This window comes from Heteronotia binoei, chromosome 2 (genome assembly GCF_032191835.1).
Source record: "Heteronotia binoei isolate CCM8104 ecotype False Entrance Well chromosome 2, APGP_CSIRO_Hbin_v1, whole genome shotgun sequence".
Taxonomy (NCBI): Eukaryota; Metazoa; Chordata; class Lepidosauria; order Squamata; family Gekkonidae; genus Heteronotia; species Heteronotia binoei.
Genome location: NC_083224.1, coordinates 7,575,901 through 7,598,641, shown reverse-complemented (window position 1 = coordinate 7,598,641; position 22,741 = coordinate 7,575,901). Strand labels below are relative to the sequence as shown.

Here is a 22,741-nt window from a genome sequence, read left to right as displayed (position 1 = left end):
TGGAGCCAGGAGCAAGGGTGTGACAAGCATAATTGAACTTCAAGGGAGTTCTGGCCATCACGTTGAAAGGGACGGCACACCTTTTAAAATGCCTTCCCTCCATTTGGGATAAGGAAGGACCGGGGCACCTTCTTTGGGGGCTCACCGAACTGAACCCCCTGGTCCAAACTTTTCGAAACTTGGCACCTGTTTCGAGGAGAGTCACCGGATGCCGTGCTGAAAATCTGGTGCATCTACCTCAAATCAACAGCGCACCAGAGCCCCAGAAACCCACGGATCAATTTTCCACGATACCCTATGGGAATGGGTCTCCGTAGGGGATGATGGAGTGCCCAGCAGACATTTCCCTCCCCTCCCCGCTTTCTGATGACCCTGAAGTGGGAGGAGGGTCTCCAAACTGGGAATCCCCTGCCCCCACCTGGGAAGTGGCAACCCTACATGGGGACTCCATTTGCTTATCAGTCCCCAGCAGGGCAGGAACTTGGCAGGTTGACATCAGGGCCCAGCCAGTGGCTGGTGGAGTTTCCAACACAGGATGAGAAAACAAAGGAAGGACCGTGCAGAGGAAAAGCCGTCTTCCTGACGACATCGAGCAGAGCGGAGACGGGACATGGAATATGAAGCGAAGAAAGCGAAAAAGGTACGTCCGTACGACGGGAGGGACCGTGGGTTGGGTTCTCTAAAGGCCTGCAGGGGGGCGGCTTTTCTGGGGGTGTAGGCTGCGTGCTCCCCCTCCCCCCCAAAAAAACTTTTGGTGATTAACACGTGGAATTCACTCTCACAGGAGGTGGTGCTGGTTGCAAGCATAGCCAGCTTCAAGAGGGGATTGGATAAGCATATGGAGCAGAGGTCCATCAGTGGCTCTTAGCTACAGTGTATTGATGGAACTCTGTGTCTGGGGCAGAGATGCTCTGTACTCTTGGTGCTTGGGGGGGGCACAGTGGGAGGGCTTCTAGGGTCCTGGCCCCACTGGTGGACCTCCTGATGGTGCTTGGGTTTTTTGGCCACTGTGTGACAGAGTGTTGGACTAGATGGGCCATTGGCCTGATCCAACATGGCTTCTCTCATGTTCTTATGTTCTCGACTTAGTAGCAGGAGAAGGAGAAGAATTGCAGATTTATACCCCGCCCTTCTCTCTGAATCAGAGACTCAGAGCGGCTCACGATCTCCTATGTCTTCTCCCCCCACAACAGACACCCTGTGAGGTGGGTGGGGCTGAGAGAGCTCTGACAGAAGTTGTCCTTTCAAGGACAACTCTGTGAGAGCTGTGGCTGGCCCAAGGCCATTCCAGCAGGTGCAAGTGGAGGAGTGGGGAATCAAACCCGGTTCTCCCAGATAAGAGAGCTCTGGCTGACCCAAGGCCATTCCAGTAGCTGCAAGGGGAGGAGAGGGGAATCAAACCCGGTTCTCCCAAATAAGAGTCCACACACTTAACCACTACACTGAACTGGCTCTACACCAAACTGGAAATGCTTCATCTGTGTATTGCTACTCTACAAGACCGATCCTTGACCTTGTTGAAGCAAATTGGCAAACGCTCCACCTACACCAAACCCAGGTTGCTTTCTCCCAGGCAAAGGCCCGCTTTAAAAGGTTGCCAACTGCAGGTGAAGGGCGGGATTTGAGAAAGGGAGGGATCCCAGTGCTGTCATAGAGTCCACCCTCCAAAGCTGCTGGTTTTTCTTTCCAGGAGAACTGTTCTCTGCAGTCTAGAGCTCAGTCGTAATTCTGAGAGATCTCAAGGCCCCACCTGGACATTAAGCAACCAAAGAGAGATCACAGAAGAGATAGAAGTAGGAAAACCGCCCGGTTCTGTATAAACCAGCCTCAAATTAGAAACTAAAGGAAATGAGAATTCACAGGCCTTGGATTCAGTGGGAGCTCACAGGAACGCAGCTCCTGAACCTTTCTGAGAGTTCCTACTCCTCCTTCTGAGAGTTCCACCTCCTTCCGAGTTCCACCTCCTCCTTCTGAGAGTTCCTCCTTCTTCTGAGAGTTCCTCTTCCTCCTTCTGAGAGTTCCAGCTCCTCCTCCTTCTGAGAGTTCCTCCTCCTTCTGAGGGTTCCACCTCCTCCTTCTGAGAGTTCCATCTCCTTCTGAGAGTTCCACCTCCTTCTTGTGAGAGTTCCACCTCCTTCTTGTGAGAGTTCCTCCTCCTGAGGGTTTCATCTTCTCCTTCTGAGAGTTCCTCCTTCTTCTAGAGTTCCTTCTCCTCCTTCTGAGAGTTTCACCTCCTCCTTCTGAGTTCCATCTCCTCCTTCCAAGTTCCACCTCCTTCTTCTGAGAGTTCCTCCTCCTCATTCTGAGAGTTCCATCTCCTCCCCCTGAGAGTTCCTCCTCCTCCTTCTGGGGGTTCTTCCTCCTCCTTCTGAGGGTTCCACCTCCTCCTCCTGAGAGTTCCATCTCCTCCTGAGAGTTCCTCCTCCTCCTTCTGAGAGTTCCATCTCCTCCTCCTGAGAGTTCCTCCTCCTCCCTCTGAGAGTTCCACCTCAGGGAATTCATGACTTTTAAAATCATAGAATAACTTTTAAATCATACAAATAACAAACATAGAAGAAGAAGATGATATTGGATTTATATCCCGCCGTCCACTCTGAATCTCAGAGCGGCTCACAATCTTCTTTCCTTTCCTCCCCCACAACAGACACCCTGTGAAGTGGGTGGGGCTGCGAGAGCTCTGACAGAAGATGCCCTTTCAAGGACAACCTCTGCCAGAGCTATGGCTGACCCAAGGCTATTCCAGCAGGTGCAAGTGGAGGAGTGAGGACTCAAACTCAGTTCTCCTGGATAAGAGTCCCGGAAAAGCCAAACTGGCTCTCACATATAATAGTAAATAAAGCCTCATATAAATATTGGAAATCAAGCCACAGATAATGGTAAATAAAGCCTCGTATAACTACAAGAGAAGGAACGTTGAAGTGGGAAACGACAACCCTCAAATAAAGTCCATTAACGTCCAATAGTAGATATGAAAATCCAATTCCTCCCAAATCCTTTCCGAATGCCATTAAGCATGAACATCCAGACTCAGCTATGCACGAGAGGTGGATGGGCTAGTACTCCGTTGTCCCCGTTTCACAATCGCTTCCTTTCTAGCTGAATGTTTAACCATCAAGACATGGCGAGAATGCTTCGAGGCACTACCGAAAATGGACTGCAGCAGCCAAAATCTTTGGCAAGATTCACTGGGGGGATCAGCAACCCCAGAACAGGGGTGTTGAACTCATTTGTTATGAGGGCCAGATCTGATATAAATGAGACCTGGTTGGGCTGAGCCATGTCGGACTGGGCCATGTGTGTACCTATTTAAGATTAGGGAGCAGGGGTATAAACTTTATAAAGGACACAGACAAACACACTTAAAGATTTTTTAAAAAACCCTTAAAACATGCTTAAAACGTTAGCACTTGTTGGTATTAAAAGTGCTTTCTTTGTATTTCTCCCACGGGATCCAGGGAACTGGCAAAGGAAGTTCTGGCTCCTTCCTTCCTTCCTTCCTTCCTTCCTTCCTTCCTTCCTTCCTTCCTTCCTTCCTTCCTTCCTTCCTTCCTTCCTTCCTTCCTTCCTTCCTTCCCTCCTTCCCTCCTTCCTTCCCTCCTTCCTTCCTTCCTTCCTTCCTTCCTTCCTTCCTTCCTTCCTTCCTTCCTTCCTTCCTTCCTTCCTTCCTTCCTTCCTTCCTTCCTTCCTTCCTTCCTTCCTTCCCTCCCTCCCTCCCTCCCTCCTTCCTTCCTTCCTTCCTTCCTTCCTTCCTTCCTTCCTTCCTTCCTTCCCTCCCTCCGTCCCTCCCTCCCTCCTTCCTTCCTTCCTTCCTTCCTTCCTTCCTTCCTTCCTTCCTTCCTTCCTTCCTTCCTTCCTTCCTTCCTTCCTTCCTTCCTTCCTTCCTTCCTTCCTTCCTTCCTTCCTGTTGCAGCTCTCAAACATCTGTCATAGTGAATGATCACTGATGAGATCTGAGCAAGGTTTCCACTTATTTCCGGGGCCTTTTTTTGAGCAGGAACACAATTCGAGCTGGCTTGGTGTCAGGGGGTGTGGCCTAATATACAAATGAATTCCTGCTGAGCTTTTTTCTTCAGAAAAGCCCTATGTGAAACAATTGCAGATTTATACCCTGCCATTCTCCCTGAATCAGAGACTCAGAAGCAGTTTACAATCTCCTTTATCTTCCTCCCGCACAACAGACACACTGTGAGGTGGGTGGGGCTGAGAGGGCTCTTGCAGCAGCTGTCCTTTCAAGGACAACTCCTGCGAGAGCTATGGCTGACCCAAGGCCATTCCAGCAGCTGCAAGTGGAGGAGTGGGGAATCAAACCCAGTTTTCCCAGATAAGAGTCCGCGCACTTTACCACCCACCAAACAACGGTGGCATCGGGGAGTGGGGCCTAATATGCAAATGAGTTCCTGCTGGGCTTTTATACCCCCAAAGCCCTGGTTCTTTCTATCCCCATTTAGCCTTCCGAGGGGGTCTCAGAGGTCTGTAATGCTCTAAAGTCCGCCTTCCAAAGCAGCCCTTTTCTCCAGGGGAGCTGATCTCTGTAGCCTGAAGTTCAATTGTAATTCCCAGAGAGCTCCAGGCCCCACCTGGAGGTTGGCCACCCCACACTGCCATTCCTTTTGACAGCTTGGACGCGCTAATCGCTTGAGAGTTGGCTTTTGAGAGATCCAGCCCCTCCCTCCACCAGATGGGCTCGGGTGGCCTTTCCCAGCCCTGTAACTGATCTGCCGCCACCATCCAAACCCTCTTGGGACCAACTCCCCAGCCAGCTGCCCCTGACGAGTCCCATCTGTCAGCCCGGGCTGGTTGCGTGTTCCATTACCTTGGCTTTCTGTCACTAGGGTTGCCAAGTCCAATTCAAGAAATATCTGGGGACTTTGGGGGTGGAGCCGGGAGACATTGGGGGTGGAGCCAGGAGACATTGGGGGTGGAGCCATAAGCAAAGTTGTGACAAGCACAACTGAACTCCAAAGGGAGTTCTGGCCCTCACACTTAAAGGAACCGCACACCTTTTAAAATGCCTTTCCCACATTCGAAATAACGAAGGATAGGGGCACCTTCTTTTGGGGCTCATAGCATTGGACCCCCTGGTCCAATCTTTGTGAAACTTGGAGAGCATTTTGGGGAGACGCATCAGATGCTATGCTGAAAATCTGGCGCACCTACCTCAAAAGGCAGCCCCTCCAGAGCCCCAGATAGCCCCAGATCAATTCTCCATTATACCCTATGAGGATCGATCTCCATAGGGAAGAATGAAGCGCCCAGCAGACATTTCCCTCCCAGCTGACCGGGGGCGGGAAGGAGCCTGGGAAAGTGGGAGGACCCCCGCTGGAAACCTGGGGATTGGCAAGCCAAGCTGTCGCCTAGCAGCGCCAGCCCAAGATATGCTGGTGGCCGAAATCCACAAGACTGAGCTCTCTGCTGCTAACTCACAAGGAGTAGCATCAGCCTGAAGGGTTTCCTCGTCAAGGCCCAACGAGAAGAATAGGAGGCGACTCTTAGTAAAAGGACCAGCCAGTTGGAGATCATCAGGTGTCCTTTTGTAGAAAAATAGGTGGTGGAGCTCGTTAGCATAACTCATTAGCATATGCTGCCCCCCCACCAGCCAAAAGCAACCCAACGCTAGAAAGGAAAGCCCCGGGCGAGTGAGGCCTGCTTGGTCTGGCTAGAGATCCAGCCAACCCAAGCAGGCCTCGCTCACCTGGGGCTCTCCTTGGCTTCCCTCCCCCCACAGTCAAAAGGCCACCAAGCCACCCCTCCGCTCAAAATCACCTAAGAAGTGGAGAAAGGGTCGTGAAGGCTTCTCCAGGGGTTAATGAGGGCTGCTGGGGGTGTGGCAAAGCCCCTTGTGTCTGGCAGGCTGCCCGTTCTCCTAATCCAGGGATTGTTATGCAGCTGCACCTCTTATTCCATGGACAAGGCAGGTGGGGAGGAGGAGGGGGAACCCTCAGAAAGATTCAGGAGCTGTGCTCCTGTGAGCTCCTGCTGAATTTGAGGCCTGGAGATCATAGAGCTGGAAGAGACCTCCAGGGTCATCTAGTCCAACCCGCTGCACAATGCAGGAAATTCACCAACACCTCCCCCTAAACGCACAGAATCTTCATTGCTGTCAGATGGCCATCTAGCCTCTGTTTGAAAACCTCCAAGGAAGAAGAGCCCACCACCTCCCAAGGAGGAAGCCTGTTCCACTGAGGAACCGCTCTAATGGTCAGGAAGTACTTCCTAATGTTGAGCCGGAAACTCTTTTGATTTAATTTCAACCCATTGGTTCTGGTCCTACCTTCTGGGGCCACAGAAAACAATTCCACACCATCCTCTATAGGACAGCCCTTCAAAGACTTGATGATACATCCCCAGTGACCCCTGCTCCATGCACAGAAGATGCAAAAAAACCCCACCAGCTCCAAAATCCCCTGCCAAACTGACCTGGAGAAGAACTGCTGTCTGACCCCAAAGTGGCAAACAGCATTTCCCTGGGTGTGTAAGGAAGGGACATGAGAACGAAGCGCTGATGCGACCCTTCCCGCCCGCCTTCTCATTGTGATTTTGAAAATTTACTTGACACAAGAAATGCAGCTTTTGGGGCAGAGCATCTGTGCAGCCATCTGCATGCAGAAGAGTCTACAGGGAGGCATTTTTGAGGGTCTGGGCATCTGTCAATATTTTCACCAACAAGCACCCATCTCCTACAGCTCTTCTCTGCTGTTGGATGAATGGAGGCTCCGGCACCAGCAGAGCCCTGCCGGATCAGACCAGTGAAGGTCCATCTAGCCCAGTATCCCGTCTCACACAGCAGCCAAACAGTTCCTCTAGAGGGCCAACAACAGGGCAGAGAGGTTGAGGCCTTCATAAGAACCTCAGAAGAGCCCTGCTGGATCAGACCAGGGAGGGTCCATCTAGTCCAGCCTCCTGTCTCACACAGGGGACAACCAGTTCCTCTGGAGGGCCAACAACAGGGCAGAGAGGCTGAGGCCTTCATAAGAACCTCAGAAGAGCCCTGCTGGATCAGACCAGGGAGGGTCCATCTAGTCCAGCCTCCTGTCTCACACAGGGGACAACCAGTTCCTCTGGAGGGCCAACAACAGGGCAGAGAGGCTGAGGCCTTCATAAGAACATCAGAAGAGCCCTGCTGGATCAGACCAGGGAGGGTCCATCTAGTCCAGCCTCCTGTCTCACACAGGGGACAACCAGTTCCTCTGGAGGGCCAACAACAGGGCAGAGAGGCTGAGGCCTTCATAAGAACATCAGAAGAGCCCTGCTGGATCAGGCCAGTGAGGGTCCATCCAGTCCAGCATCCTGTCTCACACAGGAGCCAACCAGTTCCTCTGGAGGGCCAACAACAGGGCAGAGAGGCTGAGGCCTTCATAAGAACATCAGAAGAGCCCTGCTGGATCAGACCAGGGAGGGTCCATCTAGTCCAGCATTTTGTCTCACACAGGGGCCAACCAGTTCCTCTGGAGGGCCAACAAGAGGGCAGAGAGGCTGAGGCCTTCATAAGAACATCAGAAGAGCCCTGCTGGATCAGACCAGGGAGGGTCCATCTAGTCCAGCATTTTGTCTCACACAGGGGCCAACCAGTTCCTCTGGAGGGCCAACAACAGGGCAGAGAGGCCGAGGCCTTCATAAGAACCTCAGAAGAGCCCTGCTGGATCAGACCAGGGAGGGTCCATCTAGTCCAGCACCCTGTCTCACACAGTGGTCAACCAGTTCCTCTGGATGACCAACAACACAGTCTAGAAGTCAAGGCCTTTCTCTGATGTTGCCTCTTGGCTCTGGGCTTCAGAGGTTGACTGCTCCTGAATATGGAGGTTCCCTTCAGTCGCCATGGCTAGCAGCCACGGACAGACCTCTCCTCCACAATTCTGTCGAATCCCCTTTTAAGACCATCTGTGCCTGTGGCCATCACTACTTCCTCTGGCTGCAAATCCCACATTTTAATCGCTGCCTGTACAAAGAAGTATTTCTTTTTCTCCATCCTCCATCTACTGTTTATCATCGGCTTCACGGGATGCCCTCCAGGCCTAGGTATTTTGGGAGAGAGAGAGAGAGAGAAAGGTTGCTTTGTCGGCTCTCTCCGCCCCGTGCACAATTTTAGAAACCTCCAGGGCTTTCTCTGAGCAGGAACGCAGTTCTGGCGGGCTTGGCGCTAGGGGTGTGTGGCTTAATATGCAAATGAGTTCCTGCTGGACTTGTGTGCGACAATGGTGATGTCACGAGTGCACACGAGAAGCCGTGCGTGCGACAATGGTGATGTCACGAGTGCACACGAGTTCCTACAGGGTTTTTTCGACAAAAAAGCCCTTTGCAAAACAATGGAGATGTCAGGGGGTGTGGCCTAATATGCAAACTAGTTCCTGTGGGCTTTTTTGTAGAGAAAGCCCTGTGCGAAACAATGGTGCCATCAGGAGGTGTGGCTAATATGCAAATGAGTTCCTGCTGGGGTTTTTCTACAAAAAAAGCCCTGTGTGGAACAATGGTGATGCCAGGGGGTGTGGCCTGATATGCAAATAAGTTCCTGCAGGGCTTTTTCTTAAAAATACACTGTGTGATGTCAGGGAGTGTGGCCTAATAGGCAAATGACTTCCTGCCGGGCTTTTTCAAAAAAAAAAAAAAGCCCTGTGTGAAACAATGGTGACATCAGGGGGTGCGGCCTGATATGCAAATGAGTTCCTGCAGGGCTTTTTCTTAAAAATACACTGTGTGAAACAAGCTGATGTCAGGGGGTGTGGCGTAATAGGAAAATGAGTTCCTGCTGGGCTTTTCCTGCAAAAAAGCCCGGTGTGAAACAATGGTGAGGTCAGGGGGTGCGGCCTGATATGCAAATGAGTTCCTGCAGGGCTTTTTCTTTAAAATACACTGTGTGAAGCAAGATGCTGTCAGGGGGCATGGCCTAATAGGCAAATGAGTTCCTGCCTGGCTTTTTCTACCAAAAAAGCCCTGTGGGAAACAATGGTGCCATCAGGGTGTGTGGCTTAATATGCAAATGAGTTCCTGCAGGGCTTTTTCTTAAAAATACACTGTGTGAAACAAGCTGATGTCAGGGGGTGTGGCGTAATAGGAAAATGAGTTCCTGCTGGGCTTTTCCTACAAGAAAGCCCGGTGTGAAACAATGGTGAGGTCAGGGGGTGCGGCCTGATATGCAAATGAGTTCCTGCAGGGCTTTTTCTTTAAAATACACTGTGTGAAGCAAGATGCTGTCAGGGGGCATGGCCTAATAGGCAAATGAGTTCCTGCCTGGCTTTTTCTACCAAAAAAGCCCTGTGGGAAACAATGGTGCCATCAGGGTGTGTGGCTTAATATGCAAATGAGTTCCTGAAGGGCTTTTCCTGTTTAAAAAGCTGTGGAAACCTCTATCATGCCCCCCCTAGTTGTCTCTTTTCTAAACTAACCCCTCCCCCTCTCTTGTTTCTTCTTTCTATTTAGGGGTTTGTGTCTCCCATCAAGAGGCTGGTTTTCCCCAAGGCGGCTCGAAAACAGGCCCTCAAGAACGTCGTCTGCCGGCGCCCTCTGCACTCTGTCCCGCTGTATCCCCCGGACTATCTCATTGACCCCCACATCCTGCTACACGACTACGTGGAAAAAGAAGTGAAGGTAAGGTGGGCAAAGGGACGGAGAGTGAACGTTTCCGGGACCCAGCATTGAACAGCCGAGAGACTGGGCGGGAAAGTTGAAATTCCACCTCTTAAATGAACTCAGCTCTTGCCGTTTGCATGACTGGGTAAGAACAAAAGAGCATAAGAAGAGCCCTGCTGGATCACACCAGTGAGGGCCCATCAAGTCCCATCCTGTCTCACACAGGGGCCAACCAGTTCCTCTGGAGGGCCAACAACAGGGCAGAGAGGCCGAGGCCTTCATAAGAACCTCAGAAGAGCCCTGCTGGATCAGACCACTGAGGGTCCATCTAGTCCAGCCTCCTGCCTCACACAGTGGCCAACCAGTTCCTCTGGAGGGCCAACAACAGGGCAGAGAGGCTGAGGCCTTCATAAGAACCTCAGAAGAGCCCTGCTGGATCACACCAGTGAGGGCCCATCAAGTCCCATCCTGTCTCACACTGGGGCCAACCAGTTCCTCTGGAGGGCCAGCAGCAGGGCATAGAAGCTGAGGCCTTCATAAGAACATCAGAAGAGCCCTGCTGGGTCAGACCAGGGAGGGTCCATCTAGTCCAGCCTCCTGTCTCACACAGGGGCCAGCCAGTTCCTCTGGAAGGCCAACGATAGGGCAGAGAGGCCGAGGCCTTCCTAAGAACATCAGAAGAGCCCTGCTGGATCAGACCAGTGAGGGTCCATCTAATCCAGCCTCCTGCCTCACACAGTGGCCAACCAGTTCCTCTGGAGGGCCAACAACAGGGCAGAGAGGCCAAGGCCTTCATAAGAACGTCAGAAGAGTCCTGCTGGGTCAGACCAGTGAGGGTCCATCTAGTCCAGCCTCCTGCCTCACACAGTGGCCAACCAGTTCCTCTGGAGGGCCAACAATAGGGCAGAGAGGCTGAGGCCTTCATAAGAACGTCAGAAGAGCCCTGCTGGATCAGACCAGGGAGGGTCCACCTTGTCCAGCCTCCTATCTCACACAGAGGCCAACCAGTTCCTCTGGAGGGCCAACAACAGGGCAGAGAGGCTGAGGCCTTCCTAAGAACATCAGAAGAGCCCTGCTGGATCAAACCAGTGAGGGTCCATCGAGTCCAGCATCCTGTCTCACACAGGGGCCAGGCAGTTCCTCTGGAGGGCCAACAACAGGGCAGAGAGGCTGAGGCCTTCATAACAACATAAAAAATGCCCATCTGGATCAGACCAGTGGCTTATCTAGTCCAGCATCCTGTCTTACATAACGGCCAGCCAGTTCCTCTGGAGGGCCAACAACAGGGCAGAGAGGCTGAGGCCTTCATAAGAACATCAGAAGAGCCCTGCTGGATCAGACCAGTGAGGGTCCATCTAGTCCAGCCTCCTGCCTCACACAGTGGCCAGCCAGTTCCTCCAGAGGACCAACAACAGGGCAGAGAGGTCATGTTGGATCAGGCCAATGGCCCATCTGGTTCAACGCTCTGTGTCACACAGTGGCCAAAAAACCCAGGCACCATCAGGAGGTCCACCAGTGGGGCCAAGACACTAGAAGCCCTCCCACTGTGTCCCCCCCCCCCCCCCCACCAAGCACCAAGAATACAGAGCGTCACTGCCCCAGACAGAGAGTTCCAGCAATATGCTGTGGCTAATAGCCACTGAAGGACCTCTGCTCCAGATGTTTATCCAATTCCGTCTTGAAGCTGGCTATGCTTGCAGCCGTCACCACCTCCTGTGGCAGTGAATTCACTCTTTGGGTGAAGAAATGCTTCATTTTATCAGTTCCAGCCCAACTGCTCAGCAATTTCATTGAATGTCCACGAGATCTCGTATTGTGAGAAAGGGAGAAAAGTACTTCTTTCTCTACCTTCTCCATCCCATGCATAATCTTGTAAACCTCTCTCATGTCACCCCGCAGGTGACGTTTCTCCAAGCTAAAGAGTCCCAAGCGTTTCAACCTTTCTTCATAGGGAAAGTGTTCCAACCCTTTTATGATCCGAGTTGCCCTTTTCTGCACTTTTCCCGATGCTATAATGTCTTTTTTGAGGTGTGGTGACCAGAATTGTACACAAAGCAGTAGACAAGTGTACCTTTAAGACCAACTAAGTTTTATTCAGAATGTCAGCTTTCGCATGCTCTTAAGCAGACTTCATCAGACAACATGGGAATGGAAGCAGCGATTCTTAATATAAGTGGGCAGTGTAGAATCATGGGACTGTTTTTAGCAGATTAAAAGAATCACAAAATAGGGATCCGTGTTTGTTAAGTGTTAGGACAAAGCAGGGCTGAAAAAACACTGGAGGGTGATAAAAAGCAGACTGCGGTTGTAGGCGCGAAGTGCCGTAAATCTAAGTAACATTCTGGCTTTGTTAGTTTAAAAAGAGGGCATGGTTTCTCAAGAGATTATAACATCCATTATAGTTAGGGTTGCCAAGTTCAATTCAAGAAATATCTGGGGACGTTGGGGGTGGAGCCAGGAGACTTTGGGGGTGGCGCCAGGAGACATTAGGGGTGAAGCCAAGATCAAGGCTGTGACAAGCATCATTGAACTCCAAAGGGAGTTCTGGCCATCACATTTAAAGGGACGGCACACCTTTTCAATTCCTTTCTTTCATAGGAAATAATGAAGGATAGGGGTACCTTTTTGGGGGGCTCATAGAATTGGACCCCCTGGTTCAATATTTTTGAAACTTGGGGGTATTTTGGGGAGAGGCACTAGATGCTATATGGAAAATTTTGTGCCTCTACCCCAAAAAACAGCCCCCCCAGAGCCCCGCGGATCAATTCTCTATGATTTTCTATGGAAATAAATCTCCATAGGGAATCATAGAGTTCCCAGCAGACATTTCCCTCCCCTCCCCCCGCTTTCTGGCGACCCTGAAGCGGGGGGAGGGCCTCCAAACCAGGGGATCCCCTGCCCCCACCTGGGGATTGGCAACTCTAATTATAGTACTCCAAATGAGGCCACACCGTGCAAAATCTGGCTCTAGAGATTCCCACCCACCTCTCTGCCGTCCTCATCCTCTCTCAGCAGCGATCCCTTCTGCTTTCTCTTTCTCTCCAGTTTTTAGGCCACCTGACCTGGGTGACGACTTCCTTGAACCCCTCCAGCCGCGATGAGCTCTTGCAGCTTCTGGATACTGCCCGGGTAATAACACAACACCTTTCAGTGAAGTTTGGTGTTGTTCAGTTACACTCATGCTCCGGCGGGGAGGGCAGGATATAAATCAAATCAAATCAATGTGATTGGAACAAAATGCACCACAAAGAGGGTTGTACACAGCATTAGGGGTTATAAATATTACGGGCAGGTTCCGTCTTACCAAGAAAACTCCGAACAAGGATGGTCAGCAACAAGCAGGTTTATTTGGAATACCTGTTTGCCAGCATGGAGAGAACAACACCCAAGATAGGTGTGGTCTCTGAAGTCTGTGTCACAGCACAGCTCAATTTAAGGCTCCCGACGCCACAGCCCCTAACTGTCCCTCTGGCCAATCAGTCCCGGCGGAGGGCTCCCAATCTTAATCTTGTGACCGACGTTGTGATCTCATCCTACCCTTATATGGACATTTCCCCCCTACATCATGCATGGTTAATATATGCTGAGAGAGAAAAATAGTTAATTGCAGACATAGCATTTTAGCAAGATTTGGGACTTTCCAGTTGGTATAGATGAGTAATTGCTGGCCGGGTGTTTCTACAGCCTGGTCTGATCTTGAGCAATTGCTGATATGGTCTGTTTCGTATCACTTGTCCAAGCAACTGCTGACATGAAAGGGGCTTTCAAAGCAAGTGAGAAGGAGAGGTGGACCACTGGTGCCTTCCTCTGCAGAGTTGTCCTTGGTGGTCTCCCATCTAAATATCGACCCTGTGAGCTTCCGAGATCTCACAAGGTGAGGCTATGCCATGCAGCCTTCCCTCCCACGTATATACTGTAGAGTAGGGTCGCAATGTAAGAACATCAGAAGAGACCTGCTGGATCAAGCCAATAGTTCATCCAGTCGAGCATCCTGTTTCACACAGTGACCAACCAGTTCCTCTGGTCGAGGCCTTGGCTGATAAGAACTTCAGAAGAGCCCTGCTGGATCAGACCAGGGAGGGTCCCTCTAGTCCAGCATCCTGTCTCAGTCAGTGGACAGCCAGTTTCTCTGGAGGGCCAACAACAGGAAAGGGAGGCCAAGGCCTTCATAAGAAGAGCCCTGCTGGATCAGACCAGTGAGGGTCCATCGAGTTTTGCATCCTGTCTCATGCAGTGGCCAGCCAGTTCCTCTGGAGGGCCAACAACAGGGCAGAGAGGCCGAGGTATCCATAAGAACATCAAGAGAGTCCTGCTGGATCAGACCAGTGAGGGTCCATCTAGTCCAGCCTCCTGTCTCACACAGTGGCCAGCCAGTTCCTCTGGAGGGCCAACAACAGGGCAGAGAGGCCAAGGCCTTCATAAGAACCTCAGAAGAACCCTGCTGGGTCAGACCAGTGAAGGGCCACCTAGTCCAGCCTCCTGTCTCACACAGGGGCCAGCCAGTTCCTCTGGAGGGCCAACAACAGGGCAGAGAGGCTGAGGCCTTCATAAGAACAACAGAAGAGCCCTGCTGGATCAGACCAGGGAGAGTCCATCTAGTCCAGCCTCATGTCTCACACAGTGGCCAACCAGTTCTTCTGGAGGGCCAACAACGTGATGTGAAGGACCAGTCTCTGCCTGAGACTCTGGAGAGCTAATGCCAGTCTGAGCGGACAAGACTGACATTGGTGGACCAAAGCCCTGATTACTGAAGCAGCTTCATGAGTTCATGTGCAGGAGGGGAGGAGATGGCCATACGGCTGGGACTAGAGATCTGATTCCAGGTCTTCCTCCTTTCCTCTGCCTCTCCTGCAGCAACTAAAGGAGCTTCCGCTGAAGACGACCCCCGAGCAGGACAGTATCCTGAGCCTTTCGGCCCGTTGCCTGCTGCTCACCTGGCGGGACAACGAGGAGCTCATCCTGAGAATCCCCACCCATGAGATCGCTGCTGCCTCCTACCTGCGGGACGATGCACTGCACCTCTTGGTGCTCAAAACAGGTGTGGGTTGATACAATCAAGGCAGCTAGGGCTGCCAAATCCAGCTTGGGAGATTCCTGGATTGCTGGGGAGGGGGAGAATATAAGAACATAAGAGAAGCCACGTTGGATCAGGCCAGTGGCCCCTCCAGTCCAACACTCTGTGTCACATAAGAACATAAGAGAAGCCCTGTTGGATCAGGCCAGTGGCCCCTCCAGTCCAACACTCTGTGTCACATAAGAACATAAGAGAAGCCCTGTTGGATCAGGCCAATGGCCCCTCCAGTCCAACACTCTGTGTCCCATAAGAACATGAGAGAAGCCCTGTTGGATCAGGCCAATGGACCCTCCAGTCCAACACTCTGAGTCACATAAGAGCAGAAGAGAAGCCCTGTTGGATCAGGCCAATGGCCCATCCAGTCATAAGAACATAAGAGAAGCCATGTTAGATCAGGCCAGTGGCCCCTCCAGTCCAACACTCTGTGTCACATAAGAACATCAAAGAAGCCCTGTTGGATCAGGCCAGTGGCCCCTCCAGTCCAACACTCTGTGTCACATAAGAACATAAGAGAAGCCCTGTTGGATCAGGCCAATGGCCCATCCAGTCATAAGAACATAAGAGAAGCCATGTTAGATCAGGCCAGTGGCCCCTCCAGTCCAACACTCTGTGTCACATAAGAACATAAGAGAAGCCCTGTTGGATCAGGCCAGGGGCCCCTCCAGTCCAACACTCTGTGTCACATAAGAACATAAGAGAAGCCCTGTTGGATCAGGCCAATGGCCCATCCAGCCCAACACTCTGTGTCACATAAGAACATAAGAGAAGCCCTGTTGGATCAGGCCAATGGCCCATCCAGTCCAACACTCTGTGTCACATAAGAACATAAGAGAAGCCCTGTTGGATCAGGCCAGTGGCCCCTCCAGTCCAACACTCTGTGTCACATAAGAACATAAGAGAAGCCCTGTTGGATCAGGCCAATGGCCCATCCAGTCCAACACTCTGTGTCACATAAGAACATCAAAGAAGCCCTGTTGGATCAGGCCAGTGGCCCCTCCAGTCCAACACTCTGTGTCACATAAGAACATAAGAGAAGCCCTGTTGGATCAGGCCAGTGGCCCCTCCAGTCCAACACTCTGTGTCACATAAGAACATAAGAGAAGCCCTGTTGGATCAGGCCAATGGCCCATCCAGTCCAACACTCTGTGTCACATAAGAACATAAGAGAAGCCCTGTTGGATCAGGCCAATGGCCCATCCAGTCCAACACTCTGTGTCACATAAGAGAAGCCCTGTTGGATCAGGCCAGTGGCCCCTCCAGTCCAACACTCTGTGTCACATAAGGACATAAGAGAAGCCATGTTGGATCAGGCCAGTGGCCCATCCAGTCCAACACTCTGTGTCACATAAGAACATAAGAGAAGCCATGTTGGATCAGGCCAGTGGCCCATCCAGTCCAACACTCTGTGTCACATAAGGACATAAGAGAAGCCATGTTGGATCAGGCCAGTGGCCCATCCAGTCCAACACTCTGTGTCACATAAGAACATAAGAGAAGCCACGTTGGATCAGGCCAATGGCCCATCCAGTCCAGCACTCTGTGTCACATAAGGACATAAGAGAGGCCATGTTGGATCAGGCCAGTGGCCCATCCAGTCCAACACTCTGTGTCACATAAGAACATAAGAGAAGCCACGTTGGATCAGGCCAATGGCCCATCCAGTCCAGCACTCTGTGTCACATAAGGACATAAGAGAGGCCATGTTGGATCAGGCCAGTGGCCCATCCAGTCCAACACTCTGTGTCACATAAGAACATAAGAGAAGCCACGTTGGATCAGGCCAGTGGCCCATCCAGTCCAGCACTCTGTGTCACATAAGGACATAAGAGAAGCCACGTTGGATCAGGCCAATGGCCCATCCAGTCCAACACTCTGTGTCACATAAGAACATAAGAGAAGCCACGTTGGATCAGGCCAGTGGCCCATCCAGTCCAGCACTCTGTGTCACATAAGGACATAAGAGAAGCCCTGTTGGATCAGGCCAGTGGCCCATCCAGTCCAGCACTCTGTGTCACATAAGAACATAAGAGAAGCCCTGTTGGATCAGGCCAGTGGCCCATCCAGTCCAACACTCTGTGTCACATAAGGACATAAGAGAAGCCCTGTTGGATCAGGCCAATGAAGAAGAAGAAGAAGAAGATATTGGATTTATATCCCGCCCTCCACTCCGAAGAGTCTCGGAGCGGCTCACAATCTCCTTTACCTTCCTCCCCCACAACAGACACCCTGTGAGGTAGATGAAGATATTGGATTTATATCCCGCCCTCCACTCCGAAGAGTCTCAGAGCGGCTCACAATCTCCTTTATCTCTCTCCCCCACAACAGACACCCTGTGAGGTGGGTGGGGCTGGAGAGGGCTCTCACAGCAGCTGCCCTTTCAAGGACAGAGTCTCAGAGCGGCCTACAATCTCCTTTACCTTCCTCCCCCACAACAGACACCCTGTGAGGTGGGTGGGGCTGGAGAGGGCTCTCACAGCAGCTGCCCTTTCAAGGACAACCTCTGCCAGGGCTATGGCTGACCCAAGGCCATTCCAGCAGGTGCAAGTGGAGGAGTGGGGAATCAAACCCGGTTCTCCCAGATAAGAGACCGCTCACTTAACCACTACACCAAACTGGCCCATCCAGTCCAACACTCTGTGTCACGTAAGAACAGAAGAGAAGCCCTGTTGGATCAGGCCAGTGGCCCATCCGGTCCAACACTCTGTGTCATGTAAGAACAGAAGAGAAGCCATGTTGGATCAGGCCAAAGGCCCATCCAGTCCAACACTCTGTCACATAAGAACATAAGAGAAGCCCTGTTGGATCAGGCCAATGGCCCACCCCAAGCCAGTTTGGTGCAGTGGTTCAGAGCGTCAGACTGTAAGCTGGAGAACTGGGTTTGATTCCCTGCTTCTCCATATGCAGACAAGCTAGGTGACCTTGGGTCAGTTACAACTCTCTCAGAGCTGTTCTCTCAAGAGCAGTTCTTTCAGCCCCACCTGCTTCACAGGGTTTCTGATGTGGGGAGAGAAGAAGAAGAAGAAGACTGCAGGTTTATACCCCGCCCTTCTCCCTGAATTAAAGTCTCAGAGTGGTTCACAATCTCCTTTATCTTCCACCCCCACAACAGACACCCTGTGAGGTGGGTGGGGCTGGGAGAGCTCTGACAGAAGCTGCTCTTTCAAGGATAGCTCTGCGAGAGCTATGACTGACCCAAGGCCATCGCAGCAGATGCAAGAAGAATTGCAGATTTATACCCCAACCTTCTCTTTGAATCAGAGATTCAGAGCAGCTTACAATCTCTTTTATCTTCTTCCCCAATGGACACCGTGTGAGGTGGGTGGGGCTGAGAGAGCACTCGCAGAAGAAGAACTAGACTGCAGATTTATACCCCATCCTTCTCTCTGAATCAGAGACTCAGAGTGGCTTACAATCTCCTTTATCTTCTTTCCCCACAACAGACACCCTGTGAGGTGGGTGGGGCTGAGAGAGCTCTCCCAGAAGCTGCCCTTTCAAGAAGTACTCTGTGAGAGCTATGGCTGACCCAAGGCCATCCCAGCCGCTGCAAGCGGAGGAGTGGGAAATCAAACCCGGTTCTCCCAGATATAAATCAGTTTTGTGTAGTGGTTAAGTGAGGAGAATCGGGTTTGATTCCCTAATCCTCCCCTTGCAGCTGCTGGAATGGCCTTGGGTCAGCCATAGCTCTTGCAAGAGTTGTCCTTGAAAGGGCAGCTGCTGTGAGAGTCCTCTCAGCCTCACCCACCTCACAGGGTGTCTGTTGTGGAAGAGGAAGGTAAAGGAGAGTGTAAGCCGCTCTGAAACTCTGATTCAGAGAGAAGGATGGGGAATAAATCTGTCGTCTTCTTCTTCATTGGGAGCCAGTTTGGTGTAGTGGTTAAGTGCACAGACTCTTATCTGGGAGAACCGGGTTTGATTCCCCACTCCTCCACTTGCACCTTCTGGAATGGCCTTGGGTCAGCCAGAGCTCTGGCAGAGGTTGTCCTTGAAAGGGCAGCTGCTGTGAGAGCCCTCTCCAGCCCCACCTACCTGTCAGGGTGTCTGTTGTGGGGGAGGAAGATAAAGGAGATTGTGAGCCACTCTGAGATTCAGAATGGAAGGCAGGATATAAATCAGTTTGGTGTAGTGGTTAAGTGAGGAGAACCGGGTTTGGTTCCCTACTCCTCCCCATGCAGCTGCTGGAATGGCCTTGGGTCAGTCATAGTTCTTGCAGAGTTTGTCCTTGAAAGGGCAGCTGCTGTGAGAGCCCTCTCCAGCCCCACCCACCTCACAGGGTGTCTGTTGTGGGGGAGGAAGATAAAGGAGATTGTGAGCCACTCTGAGATACATGGAGTGGAGGGCGGGATATATATCTTCATCTACCTCACAGGGTGTCTGTTGTGGGGGAGGAAGGGAAAGGAGATTGTGAGCCGCTCTGAGACTCTTCGGAGTGGAGGGCGGTATATAAATCCAATATCTTCATCTACCTCACAGGGTGTCTGTTGTGCGGGGGGGGGAAGGGAAAGGAGATTGTGAGCCGCTCTGAGACTCTTCGGAGTGGAGGGCGGGATATAAATCCAATATCTTCATCTACCTCACAGGGTGTCTGTTGTGGGGGAGGAAGGGAAAGGAGATTGTGAGCCGCTCTGAGACTCTTCGGAGCGGAGGGCGGGATATAAATCCAGTATCTTCATCTACCTCACAGGGTGTCTGTTGTGGGGGAGGAAGGGAAAGGAGATTGTGAGCCGCTCTGAGACTCTTTGGAGTGGAGGGCGGGATATAAATCCAATATCTTCATCTACCTCACAGGGTGTCTGTTGTGGGGGAGGAAGGGAAAGGAGATTGTGAGCCGCTCTGAGACTCTTCGGAGCGGAGGGCGGGATATAAATCCAGTATCTTCATCTACCTCACAGGGTGTCTGTTGTGGGGGAGGAAGGGAAACGAGATTGTGAGCCGCTCTGAGACTCTTTGGAGTGGAGGGCGGGATATAAATCCAATATCTTCATCTACCTCACAGGGTGTCTGTTGTGGGGGAGGAAGGGAAAGGAGATTGTGAGCCGCTCTGAGACTCTTCGGAGTGGAGGGCGGGATATAAATCCAATATCTTCATCTACCTCACAGGGTGTCTGTTGTGGGGGAGGAAGGGAAAGGAGATTGTGAGCCGCTCTGAGACTCTTCAGAGCAGAGGGCGGGATATAAATCCAGTATCTTCATCTACCTCACAGGGTGTCTGTTGTGGGGGAGGAAGGGAAACGAGATTGTGAGCCGCTCTGAGACTCTTTGGAGTGGAGGGCTGGATCTAAATCCAGTATCTTCATCTGCCTCACAGGGTGTCTGTTGTGGGGGAGGAAGGGAAAGGAGATTGTGAGCCGCTCTGAGACTCTTCGGAGTGGAGGGCGGGATATAAATCCAATATCTTCATCTACCTCACAGGGTGTCTGTTGTGGGGGAGGAAGGGAAAGGAGATTGTGAGCCGCTCTGAGACTCTTCGGAGCGGAGGGCGGGATATAAATCCAGTATCTTCATCTACCTCACAGGGTGTCTGTTGTGGGGGAGGAAGGGAAACGAGATTGTGAGCCGCTCTGAGACTCTTTGGAGTGGAGGGCGGGATATAAATCCAATATCTTCATCTACCTCACAGGGTGTCTGTTGTGGGGGAGGAAGGGAAAGGAGATTGTGAGCCGCTCCGAGATTCTTTGGAGTTTAGGGCTGGATCTAAATCCAGTATCTTCATCTGCCTCACAGGGTGTCTGTTGTGGGGGAGGAAGGGAAAGGAGATTGTGAGCCGCTCTGAGACTCTTCGGAGTGGAGTGCGGGATATAAATCCAATATCTTCATCTACCTCACAGGGTGTCTATTGTGGGGGAGGAAGGGAAAGGAGATTGTGAGCCGCTCTGAGACTCTTCGGAGCGGAGGGCGGGATATAAATCCAGTATCTTCATCTACCTCACAGGGTGTCTGTTGTGGGGGAGGAAGGGAAACGAGATTATGAGCCGCTCTGAGACTCTTCGGAGTGGAGGGCGGGATATAAATCCAATATCTTCATCTACCTCACAGGGTGTCTGTTGTGGGGGAGGAAGGGAAAGGAGATTGTGAGCCGCTCTGAGACTCTTCGGAGCGGAGGGCGGGATATAAATCCAGTATCTTCATCTACCTCACAGGGTGTCTGTTGTGGGGGAGGAAGGGAAACGAGATTGTGAGCCGCTCTTAGACTCTTTCGAGTGGGGGGCGGGATATAAATCCAATATCTTCATCTACCTCACAGGGTGTCTGTTGTGGGGGAGGAAGGGAAAGGAGATTGTGAGCCCCTCTGAGACTCTTAGGAGCGGAGGGCGGGATATAAATCCAGTATCTTCATCTACCTCACAGGGTGTCTGTTGTGGGGGAGGAAGGGAAAGGAGATTGTGAGCCGCTCTGGGACTCTTCGGAGTAGAGGACAGGATATAAATCCAATATCTTCTTCTTCTATTCTTGTACTTCTGTGTTGGTTTGTAGCTAGAATCAAGTCCAGTGACACCTTAAGAAACCAACACAATTTTGCGGGTGTGATCTTCCAGTTATTTCGACATCTCCTTCCCACCCTTTCTCGGGCAGGGCAGACTTTCACCCTTGCTGCCCTCCGGTTCGTAGAGATGACCAACCAACCATCGGTCTTTCTCCCCTATTTCCAGGCCTGGGCGTCGATCCTGTCCCCGCGGGGGACTCTTATCCCGGAAGCCTTCAGGAGAAGTTCCCTGGGGCGCCCTCCGAAAAGCGACCGATGGAAGCCAGGCAGCTGGGGGCCACCACCGAGCGGCGGCACACCATCTGCAGCCTGGACTGGAAGATGTCCCGGGGCGGGCAGGAGGGGAGGCCCAGCGGGGGAGGAAGCCTGGAGAGAAAGCAGGCCAGCGGGAGCTGGGAGAAGAGGCAGGCGGGCGGGGGCCGGCCCTTCGGGAGCTGGGAGCGCCGGCAGACCTACAGCGGGAGCTGGGAGCGCCGCCCTGCTGGAAAAGCCGGGGGCAGCTGGGAGTGCAGGCGAGCGGGGCAGCCCGGAGGCGGCTGGGAGCACCGGCAGGCCTTCAGCGGGAGTTGGGAACGCGGCAAGACCTGCGGCAGCTGGGAGAGGAGGAACACGGGGGACAACCCGCTGGCCGAGCCCAAGCGGCCCAGCCCGGAAGCCTACTGCAACCTCGTCATCCTGGCTGTGACTAACAGAGTAAGTGGCACGCCCCCCCCCACACACACAAACACCACAAAGACAGGAGAGTCCCAGCTTAGAGGTGTCTGAATAAGTGCTTTTTTTTGTAGCAGGAGCTCATAAGAACATAAGAGAGGCCATGTTGGATCAGGCCAAAGGCCCATCCAGTCCAACACTCTGTGTCACATAAGAACATAAGAGAAGCCATGTTGGATCAGGCCAGTGGCCCCTCCAGTCCAACACTCTGTGTCACGTAAGAACATAAGAGAGGCCATGTTGGATCAGGCCAGTGGCCCCTCCAGTCCAACACTCTGTGTCACATAAGAACATAAGAGAAGCCATGTTGGATCAGACCAATGGCCCATCCAGCCCAACACTCTGTGTCACATAAGAACATAAGAGAAGCCCTGTTGGATCAGGCCAATGGCCCCTCCAGTCCAACACTCTGTGTCACATAATAACATAAGAGAAGACCTGTTGGATAAGGCCAATGGCCCCTCCAGTCCAACACTCTGTGTCACATAAGAACATAAGAGAAGCCATGTTGGATCAGACCAATGGCCCCTCCAGTCCAACACTCTGTGTCACATAAGAACATAAGAGAAGCCCTGTTGGATCAGGCCAATGGCCCCTCCAGTCCAACACTCTGTGTCACATAAGAACATAAGAGAAGTTATGTTGGATCAGGCCAATGGCCCCTCCAGTCCAATGCTGTGTGTCACATAAGAACATAAGAGAAGATCTGTTGGATCAGGCCAGTGGCCCCTCCAGTCCAACACTCTGTGTCACATAAGAACATAAGAGAAGCCCTGCTGGATCAGGCCAATGGCCCCTCCAGTCCAATGCTGTGTGTCACATAAGAACATAAGAGAAGCCCTGTTGGATCAGGCCAGTGGCCCCTCCAGTCCAACACTCTGTGTCACATAAGAACATAAGAGAAGCCCTGC

At 52.1% G+C, this 22,741-nt stretch overlaps 1 protein-coding gene across 1 annotated transcript in view; it reads left to right on the top strand.

The window, feature by feature from the left end:
* The first annotated feature begins 474 nt into the window (after window positions 1–474).
* CCM2L (CCM2 like scaffold protein) overlaps window positions 475–22,741 on the top strand; it is a 45,111-nt gene continuing 22,844 nt past the window's right edge. The window contains exons 1-5 of the mRNA XM_060233180.1: window positions 475–640; window positions 9,415–9,582; window positions 12,610–12,693; window positions 14,419–14,602; window positions 21,286–21,812. Coding sequence (XP_060089163.1) covers window positions 611–640; window positions 9,415–9,582; window positions 12,610–12,693; window positions 14,419–14,602; window positions 21,286–21,812 — 993 coding nt within the window. The 5' untranslated portion in view covers window positions 475–610. The remainder of the gene's footprint in view (window positions 641–9,414; window positions 9,583–12,609; window positions 12,694–14,418; window positions 14,603–21,285; window positions 21,813–22,741) is intronic.